The sequence below is a fragment of the Nilaparvata lugens genome, chromosome 3 (genome assembly GCF_014356525.2).
Source record: "Nilaparvata lugens isolate BPH chromosome 3, ASM1435652v1, whole genome shotgun sequence".
NCBI classification, from domain to species: domain Eukaryota; kingdom Metazoa; phylum Arthropoda; class Insecta; order Hemiptera; family Delphacidae; genus Nilaparvata; species Nilaparvata lugens.
This window is the reverse complement of record NC_052506.1, coordinates 66,973,636-66,984,294: the sequence shown is the minus strand read 5'-3', so window position 1 is coordinate 66,984,294 and position 10,659 is coordinate 66,973,636. Positions and strand designations below refer to the sequence as shown.

Sequence of the window (10,659 nt, the reverse complement as noted above, 5' to 3'; positions counted from 1 at the left end):
CCCTTCTAGCATATTGCAATTTTAAAGCAAAAACCTAACCTATCCTAATAGAACATTATTAAATATAACCTAAATAAAAACTAACCCCTAACTCTTTCACATTTGTTGGACGATAGACAAGGATAGCAACACTATTGCAAATCGTACACTACCATTATAACGTGAACCTCACTATACATACTCAAAGAATACTTTTGAATAACTATGTTATAACTGTGACTGTTGCTGGCTGTTACTCTGTTTCTGAGACAAAGAGAAGCTGCTTACTAGTGTTTGGTTTGAGGTTATGCTCGTATGTTTTGTTAGCGTTAGAGGTTATATTTTAAAATAAATAATTATCATTGCCAATTCAGCGTTGAAAGTGAGAGTAATTTATAATGCAAAAAATTAAAACTTTAGAATCTAGTTCAATCAAGTATTGTGACATTTTCTTAGTTAACAAAAAACATTTGAATTAAAACTTTAAACTTTAGGTGCTATAAAATCATCATGAGTTTTAAAAACTTTAAAGTTTTCAACTTTAAACTTATTTATTCTTTAGGAAGATATTATAAGGGCTTATCTTTCTATTCTACTGCTGAGAAATCTCTTCCAGATTCCCCTATGTTTGTATTTGATCGACAGTCCAAACTTTTACAAAAAGAAAGAGCTGCACAGAGTCTTCAACCACACATCTATGACTACTTGAAGGACGAAGTGGGTTTCAGATTAGCTGATAGAATATTTGACATTAAAAGAAAATTCAAGTTAGCAATTGATTTAGGCTGTGGGCGAGGACATGTGACAAAAAATGTTACAGCAGACGCTGTGGAGAAATTAATAATTTGTGACAGCAGTCCTAGTCAGCTTGAACAAGCAGCCTCTCCTGAGAAAGGAGTTGATTTTGAACGAGTTCTTCTTGACGAAGAGTCGCTATTCCCATTTGAAGACAATTCTGTAGATTTGGTTATTAGCAATCTCTCTCTTCATTGGGTAAATGATCTTCCTGGTGTGTTCTCTAAGATAAAGAACTGTTTGGTGAATGATGGTGTCCTTCTACTGTCATTATTTGGCGGCGACAGCCTATATGAATTAAGGTACCTACAGAACGCTTATTTTTTCATGATTTTACTTTTTACTAGACCCGATTGGGCTGCACTCTAGTATATGGGCCGCGGAATCTAGCATTGAGACCTACATAGATCGATAGAGGAGATCAAGACGTGATTAATCATGTATAACATTGTTGTCGATTTCCAAGGATTAGCTGAAAAAACATGGCGGAAAATTCAAAATTGTTATATTAATTTTTATTTTTAATAATTTTTTATGGCTACAATATGTTTAAAACTAGTGCTATCTTGTGTAAAATTTGTCGAGGAATCCAATGAAACTAATTTCATAACATCAGTTAACTTCGGTTCGTAACTTCAGTAGTTTTTGAGATATTGCAAAAAATGTGCAAATTTTTGGTTTGAAAGAGGTGAACCTGTTTGCATGGTGATTGATAGGTATTTTAAACTATTTGATTTAGTAGAATGATAAATTCTAAAGAAAAAATGTCCAGTCACTTGATACCTAAACTCAAAATTGTTCGAGATATTTGGGCAAATAAAAATATTGCAACTCCATTTTTCGCTACCTAGGGAGAACTTAGGTTAGAAAAAGCTCAGATTGGGGAAAGCTTAGGTTAGGAGGAGCTTGGATCAGGAAAATATTAGGTTATGGGAATCTTAGGTTAGGAAAAGCTTAGATTAGGGGAAGCTTAGGTTAGGAGAAGCTAGGGTCAGGAAAAGCTTAGGTTAGGGAAATCTTAGTTTAGGAAAAGCTTATATTAGGAAAAAAAAGCTTAGGTTGGGAAAAGCTTAGATTAGGAAAAGCTGAGGTTAAAAAAAGCTAAGGTTGGGAAAAGCTTAGGTTAGGGGAAGCTGGGTCTGAGAAAAGCTTAGGTCAGGGAAAGATGGGTTAGGAAAACTTGCATTAGAAAGAGCTCAACTTAGGAAAAGCTTAGGTTAGGGAAAACTTAGATTAGGAAAAGCTAAGGTTAGGGGAAGCATAGGTTAGGAAAGAGCTAAGGTTAGGAAAAGCTTAGGTTAGGGGAAGCTGGGTCTGGAGAAAGCTTGGGTTAGGAAAAGTTTGGATTAGAAAAAGCTTAAGTTAGGAGAAACTTAGGTTAGGGGAAGCTGGGTCTAAGAAAAGCTTAGGTTGAGGAAAGCTTGGGTTGAGAAAACGTAGATAAGGAAAAGCTTAGGTTAGGATAAAGTTGAGGTTGGGAAAAGCTTTGGTTAGAAGCTTGGGTTAGGTAAAGCTTAGGTTAGGGGAAGCTGGGTCTGAAAAAAGCTTAGGTTAGGGGAAGCTGGGTCTGGGGAAAGCTTGGGTTAGGAAAAGTTTGGATTAGAAAAAGCTTAGGTTGAAAAAAAGCTTAGGTTAGAAAAAGCTTAGGTTCGGGGAAGCTGGGTCTGAGAAAAGCTTAGGTTGGGGGAGCTTGGGTTAGTAAAACTTAGATTAGAAAAAGCTTAGGTTAGGAAAAGCTTAGATTAGGAAAAGCTAAGGTTAGGGGAAGCATAGGTTAGGAAAGAGCTAAGGTTAGGAAAACTAAGATTGGGAAAAGCTTAGGTTAGGAAAAACTTAGGTTAGGGGAAGCTAGGTTTGAGAAAAGCTTAGGTTAGGGGAAGCTGGGTCTAAGAAAAGCTTAGGTTGAGGAAAGCTTGGGTTGAGAAAACGTAGATAAGGAAAAGCTTAGGTTAGGATAAAGTTGAGGTTGGGAAAAGCTTTGGTTAGAAGCTTGGGTTAGGTAAAGCTTAGGTTAGGGGAAGCTGGGTCTGAAAAAAGCTTAGGGTGGGGGAGCTTGGGTTAGTAAAACTTTGATTAGAAAAAGCTTAGGTTGAAAAAAAGCTTAGGTTAGAAAAAGCTTAGGTTAGGAAAAGCTTAGGTTCGGGGAAGCTGGGTCTGAGAAAAGCTTAGGTTGGGGGAGCTTGGGTTAGTAAAACTTAGATTAGAAAAAGCTTAGGTTAGAAAAAGCTTAGGTTAGGAAAAGCTTAGTTTAGGAAAAATCTAAGGTTAGGAAAACTAAGATTGGGAAAAGCTTAGGTTAGGAAAAACTTAGGTTAGGGGAAGCTAGGTTTGAGAAAAGCTTAGGTTAGGGGATGCTTAGTTTAGGAAAAGCTTAGATTAGGAAAAATTTAAGTTTAGGAAAAGCTTAGGTTAGGAAAAAATGTAAGATTGGGAAAAGCTTAGGTTAGGGAAAGCTTGGGTTAGGAAAAGCTTACATTGAGAAAAAGCGTAGGTTAGGAAAAGCTTGATTTGATTCAATTATTTTTACAATCTTTTAAAGCTTCTGAATTGCATTGGAAGCTGAATGAAATGTTATCCTCAATATCGGTCTGCACTATGCCTATGCAAACATATTGAACTCTTCTAAAGCTAAAATACTACATTTTCTTGTATTTTTTCCAAATATCTTAATAATCTATAAAATTTTCTAACCTCAAATCTATTTTAATGAATTCCCTGCAAAAATCCCAATGAGATTTAGCCAATTTAGTAGTCACTAAAAGTAGTAAAAAATTAAATTTAAGAATTGAAGAGTATTGAGTGTGCAATTTTTTTTATTTTCCCAAATATTTCGAACAATTTTGAGTTTAGGCTATCAAGTGACTTGACATTTTTTCTTTAGAATTCATCATTCTACTAAATCCAATAGTTTAAAATACCTATTAATTATCATAAAAACAAGTTAACCTTTTTTAAAGCAAAAAATTTGCATTTTTCTGCACATTCTTTGCAATATCTCAAAAACTACTGAAGTTACGAACTTGAAATTAGTTTCATTGGATTCCTCGTCGAATTTTACATAAGATTGCACTAGTTTTAAACATATTTTAGCCATAAAAAAAATTATTGAAAATAAAAATTTATATACAAATTTTGAACTTTCCGCCATGTTTTTTCAGCTAATCCTTGGAAATCGACAACAATGTTATACATGGTTGATCTCGTATTGATCTCTTCTATCGATCTATGTAGGTCTCAATGCTAGATTCCGCGGCCCATAAACTAAAGTGCCCCCCGCGATTGTTCATGTGCGTTCATGCACAATAACTTTTTTACTAAAGTAGTATTATTTTATAAAATTCATATTTATTTCCTCATTATTTGAAATTCTCATGCATTTTTTTGTTGGCAAAAGTTTCTGACCACAGCACAATCACCCAGTCTTTCGGAAGAGACGATAAACCTCCGGTCCCGTGTCTACCTAAAAAGTATTCGTCATCTCTCATCATCCCTCTCACTCATTACCCACGCACACGCTTATGTGGGCATCACCCTTGTCAATATTATTATTCACCAATACAAAAGTAATCTACATAATTGAATCCATCTTTCTTAGACATACCGACAAAATAAATTAATTGTAATATGAACAAGACAACGTAATGCCCAAGCATAGCTACCTATATATTCATAATAACCTAATAATAAAACATAATCTTGGTTTCCTAACCAATATACACACATGGACGAAGATTTATGATTGAACGAGCATTAGCTCACTAAAGGCCAAAGTCGTTGTCCGTCTACTTGTATGTTTATGTTCTACATTAACTTTAGAAAGAATTTATCAATCAGTTTTAAATTTCGAACACGTATTCTTCAAACCTTTTTACAGGTCAAGTTCGTTCAACAACAAAATTGACTGACTTAAAAACGTTGTTTTTCAGAATATAAAAATAACATTGGAATTGCATAAGAAAAAATTTGTTGTGATTTATCTTTTATTCAGCTGAAGAATTCATTGCATGCAATCACAACAGGTTTTCCATTCATTCATAAAATCAGCTGAGGCGATTTGGAAGCTATCACACAGACAGATCTTCACGATGTGACACATAATTTCAGCTGGTTAATATACAACATAACTTTCACATCAACAAACTGATACCGGTTGAGATATCAATGTGCGGTTTACCTTCATTTTATCTTGAAACTCTATCAAAATCATTCATCACATGACCACCTTTTCATATAAAAATATAAATTTTGATTCATATGAGGGATAAAGATGTTGAAGCGACAGAGTAATATTTTATTTCAAATAGGACCACCAATGAAACCTACTGTCAAATTATTCTTGTAAAAGAAATATTTAGCTGTTTCCATAATTTTCACCAACTTTATATAGGTTAATTGAAATTTGCGGGTTTCAAAGATACCACAGTTCTTGAGCGAGTTCTCCAAACCAGGGGGTCACTAGTTTATTTATAGCAGTTATCAACATCGGGTTCACACAGCTGGTTGGTGAGATCCAGTGGAAAATATAATTATCTTTTACTGATTCAATTTACCTAGAACGCGTGTAACTTATTCTAGGTACATTGGATTCAATTCATTGATCGGACACATTTCACTAAAAGTATTCTTTCAGGATAAAATATTCTATTTATATTAATTAAAATGCTTCAGAAAACACAATCATTATAACATATTTTCTATTAGTTCCAAGACAAAGCGGTTTTAATACTAAGTACCGATTGCACAACAGCCGGTTAAATTTTAAACGTAATTAATTCTAGGAGAACCAATCAGAGAAGCAATCTTCTCGAAAAGCCTTCTCTGATTGGTTCTCGTGAAATTAATCACGGTTAAAATTTAACCGGCTGTTGTGCAACCGGGCCTAAGAGTATTAAGTAAGTACCGTACCAGGAAATATCTTCCCACACTGCCAGAGAAACAAAAATAATGGATTTTATAATAGAGAATAATGTATTCCACATATAGCTCCATTTGATTTTACTTCTTGAATTGATAGCCTTATTATTTACTCTATGTTAGGCCTACATCCTTTTGATAATAATGTATTTATTTTGAAGGTGCTCTCTGCAACTGGCAGACTTGGAGAGAAAAGGTGGTGTATCAGCACATATATCACCGTTCGTGAAACCGCAAGACTTGGCCTCTTTGTTGCATAGATGTGGCTTCAATATGATTACAATTGACGTGGATGAAATCTGCATAGGATACCCTTCAATGTTTGAGCTGATGAACGACATCAAAGGTAATTTACCTCACAAAACACCTCAGAGTTGCTAGAAGGGTAATGGCTCAAAGCTTATTTTTCATTCATATGTAAGTTATTCTTCTTCTTTTTCTTCCCCCCTTCTGCCACTATAGCGTAGGTGTACCAGCCTCAGTCCATCTCCTCCACGTTGTCCTATCCTCTGCCATTCGCGGTGGTTTGGGATCCCCATCAGATGGGTCTGACACATGAGATTGAAATTGTTCAGAATAAAATCATCCTTGTTCCTTGGGGTTTCCAACTGGTGAGTTACGCAGCAAGTTCGCCTTTGAGACTTTGACGGAAGGTACTTTCCTGTTTATTCCTCTATGGTCTTGAGAACGGTTCCGTGAGCAGTCCTAATCTGTTGGCAAGGCTGAATTTAAAGGTGCGTACAGACTGTCGCTCTGCTCCGCAACCGAACGTCACTCCAGCAGAGCGATTGATGATCGACCGGCGAGCAACAGTGGTTCGACCGGGGAACGCGAGAAGATCTAACATCTTCCGTAACGTTCATGATGGGTGCGTGGGCTGAGCGACTGTGGTTCGATGGTGGTACGAGGGCGGTACGAGGGAGGAGCGTGCTCGGTGCGGGTTGGAAGCGCGAATATGTGTACGCAGCTTTAGGGTTCCTGTCTTCAATAATCGTAATTGGCGAAAGTTTTCAATCTGTAGATTTAACACGGTTGGTCATTATTACTCACCAATGAATCGTATTCCTCGTGAATTCTTCTTATGTGATGATCAGGAAATGTAGCTTCGAGAGAAAAATGTTAACATTCTGTAATTGAAGAATAATATTGACTTGTTGCTCTTAATCTACTCTGGTTCACAATGGCCTTTTCTTTGTTCTCTCCACGGTCACCTTTTTTCCACTAACTTTTAATATTTATTCCACTTCCCTTTTGCTCCCTTGTTTTCTACAGTTGTTTCATCACTTCTCTTAGAACTAACCATATTTAATACGTAGGTTATATTTTGTTATCTTATGTGGTTATAATTGATCTCATTGAATAGTTAAAATTTAGTTTTATCAATTACTATTAACATTAATATTAATCTTTTCTTTCTCCAAGTAGCTATAATACTTTTTTCTTGTTTTTCACATGTACTATTTTAATTTTAATCATTCTCTTTTATTACTTTTCTAGTATTTATTTTATATTTCTATTTTTTTGTAATAATTTTTAATGATGTACTTCCTGTATTCATGAGTGCGTTTGGGCTGTTATGCCTGTTGCACTCCTAGATTTTTGTAAGAATAAATTAATAAAATTCTCATATCTCGCATCGTCCTGCCTCTCTCACCACCCAATCCCCTCCAGATAACCCCTCCCAGTTCATCCTAGGTCCACCCCTCTGTCTATTTCCCTCCCTTGTAGCCTCCACCTCTTCCTTCACCGGGCGACATTCTTGCATTCTGGTGAGGTGCCCAAACCACAAACACAGTTGCCTTTCTTTAATATCCTCCATCAGAGCTCTTCTTCCCACTTCTCCTCTCACTCTCTCACTTCGCCATCTATCAAGTCTTGTCTTGTCTATTGCTCTGCTATGGAACCTCATTTCTGCTGCAGTAACCTTACTCCCGTGTTTTTAAGGGTTACTCAGCTTTCACACTCCCATATATGAGAGTTAGAGCAAACACGCAATCAAATATTCTTTTTTTTGTCATAGATGATTGTACCCAGATATTCGTACTACTCTATCTCATCCAATGCCCTTCCTTTGCATGTTATTTATTACACAGCTATCTCTCTCCCCGACCGCTACCCTCATAATCTTACTTTTGCTAGTATTCACCTTCATCGATCTTCTTGACAGAACCTTTTCCCAAACATCAACTGCCTTCTGGAGTTTCCTTGCATGCATCAGAACAATATCATCTGCAAATACCAAGCCCTGATCATATACTGGTCTCAGTACTTTAATATACTGTTCATAAAGATTATGAAGAGCAGCGGACTGAGACTGTCTCCTTCTTTCATGCCCTTTTTCATCTCAAATTCTTGGGATTCATCCCCATCTTTCTCTATCATTCCAATCGTTTTCCTGTACAAAAAATGTACTGCTCTTATCATCCTGTCACTGACTTCCAACTCTCTCATGACACTCCATATTTCGTTTCTTGGGACAGAATCGAAAGCGGCTTTCAGGTCGATGAATGCTATAAATCTGGTCTTTTCCTCCTTCCATATATATTTCGATTACCCTTCTGATTATGTGGTATTGTGTCTGTCTGTCCATTCTGAAGGCACTCTGCTCCTCTTCCAGTTTCTCCTCCACTTCCTTTTCTTAGTCTTTTTTCAATTATCCTGGAGTATATCTGTAGTACCACCGAAGACAGACAGATTGCACGGTAGTTGTCACATTCTACAGTGCTTCCTTTTTTGTGTATTGGAATTATAATGTTCTTCTCCCAATCTTTGGGTACTTCTCTGTAGTTCCAAACTTTCCTGAACAGTCGCCACAAATACCGCTTAACCCCGGATCCTCCATATTCAGGGGCTATTTCATCCATCTCTGGTGCCCTTCCAATCGTCATATCCTTTATTGCCTCTTCCACCTCCAACATGGTTATCCCATCATTCTCCCCCTGTGCCCCCGCTCCTCCTCCATCCCACATCTCTTCCCCTTCGTCCCCCTCAAACCACTTCAATGTAGTCGCCTCGTAGCTAATATTTCCTTAGGCTCTGATATCACTTTCCCTTCTTCATTGGCAATATTCCTCATCTTTTTGCCCATTTTTCGTCTCAGCCCTCTGATTGTATTCCAGAAAATCCTATTATTAAAACGAAAATTTTCCTCTAATTCCTTGCCAAATTCCTCCCAGGTTTCAGGGATACTGAAGTTTGTGTCCAACACGAGCAATTTATGGTATGTTGTCAGCTCTTCCACCTTATGACCTTGACATCGCAATTAGCATAATATGTGTCTCTTGTGTAAACCATATAGTCAATTACACTCTTTGCCTGTCTCCCCAAAGCTGAATATGTAATTTGGTGTATCCTTTAATGGTTGTAGAATGTGTTTCCAATCATAAGGTTGTTTTCCAGGCAAAAGTCTATAATTCTTTCTCCATTATCGTTGAAGATTCTATCTCCGGCAAACCTCCCCATACAGCCCTGTTCTCTATTTCCGTCACTTCCTATTCTCCCGTTCCAGTCTCCCATTATGATAACATGCCTACTTCTGTGTCGTGCCACATCCATTTCTCTCTGTAATTCCTCATAGAATGCTTCTTTATCTACGATGATATAATCTTCTGTTGGGGCATAGACTTAGAGATCACCGTTACAATCTCCTCCATTGCCAAGTCCACATACATAATCCTTGAGCTCACTGCTTTCCATCCTGAAACTTTCCCATCCAGCTCCTCCGACACCACCACTCCAACCCCCTCCCCCGCTCTTCTTGTCTTATCCACTCCTGAGAATCTCAAACAGCAGCCCCCCTCCAATTGCACCTCCCCGTGGCCGATCCTTTTCGTCTCGCTCAGTCCCATGAGTTGCAACTTGTATTTCTTCATTCCCTCTACCTTTTTTCCATTCAAAGTAATAACGTTCCAAGTTCCAAATCTAGTTCCGAGGCTAGTATAATTTCTCTGAATCCCTGATTTGAGTGTGCGGGTGAATGGCCCAGCGACACCGAGTCCCTTTCGGGATTGATATGAGTTGAGTTTTTTAAATTATGTAATTATCATTACTTTCAGTATAACTTACTTCTAAATTCATTTAACATACTCTACCTACCGGACGAATTTTATATCTGTTGAAAATTCCCCGAAATCAGAATGCAGAGCGCTAACAATTGGTGGTATAAGTGAGTGTGACCCGATGTCATAAGATACAATAACTAAACGATTACTCATTCGTTGATTAGAAGGCAATCAAAACTACTTAAATTGATTAGGTAGTAATATGGCTTAGAAAAATTATTCAATGTATCCATCAGATTATAATTTTTATTATTAGCTGTGAAATGAATAGTGTCAAGGAGGAGAAAGTGTGAGGAGGCAGCTACTATTAAAGCGAAAATCCAGGACAATCTATAATACGCCTCTATCCAATCGATTGTAGTGTATCACAATCATTAAAAATTTCTGACTCAAAAATCTAGTGTTCCATATTGAGAATCTTATCAAAAATTATTTAACAATGTTTATATTAATAGTCTGAAAAGTCTACTTTATATTGTTTTGTGTTGACGACAAAGTGTCTAGTGCAATGCATGCATTTGTATTGTTTGAGCAGGCATGGGTGAGAATAATGCGGCCAGCAAGAGGAGTGTGCACTTGGACCGCGACACGATGTTTGCGGCAGCCGCCATCTACCAGGAGTTGTACGGCAGGGAGGGGGAAGGTGGGGGCGGGGGTGTGGCGGCCACATTTCAGATATTGTATGCGGTCGGCTGGAAGCCAGATGCCAGCCAGCCGAAGCCGGCCCAGCGAGGCTCGGGTCAGGTGTCTTTCAAGGACATCGGCCGACTCGATCAGATCGCTTCTAAAACTGGCCAAATCGATCTAGGCAAATCTGAATAACACTATTAGTTACTGTATTTATTATTGATTAGTTCATTAGTGTGTTATTTATTTGTTAGGAAATAAAAATTTCAAAATCTTCATATTA

At 37.4% G+C, this 10,659-nt stretch overlaps 1 protein-coding gene across 1 annotated transcript; it reads left to right on the top strand.

Annotated features, from left to right (window-relative positions):
• The first annotated feature begins 263 nt into the window (after positions 1-263).
• Positions 264-10,659, top strand: LOC111063917 (arginine-hydroxylase NDUFAF5, mitochondrial). Its single transcript, XM_039424365.1, has 3 exons — positions 264-1,076; positions 5,850-6,034; positions 10,285-10,659. Exons 1-3 carry the CDS (start codon positions 490-492, stop codon positions 10,569-10,571), a joined length of 1,059 nt encoding a protein of 352 aa, XP_039280299.1. The 5' UTR covers positions 264-489; the 3' UTR covers positions 10,572-10,659.

Bases quoted from the DNA above. Each gene is read 5' to 3' on its own strand.
- LOC111063917 (XM_039424365.1), top strand. From the start codon at position 490: ATGAGTTTTAAAAACTTTAAAGTTTTCAACTTTAAACTTATTTATTCT. The intron at 1,077-5,849 runs GTACCTACAGAA...TTTATTTTGAAG, and splicing joins GACAGCCTATATGAATTAAG to GTGCTCTCTGCAACTGGCAG. The intron at 6,035-10,284 runs GTAATTTACCTC...TTGTTTGAGCAG, and splicing joins GCTGATGAACGACATCAAAG to GCATGGGTGAGAATAATGCG.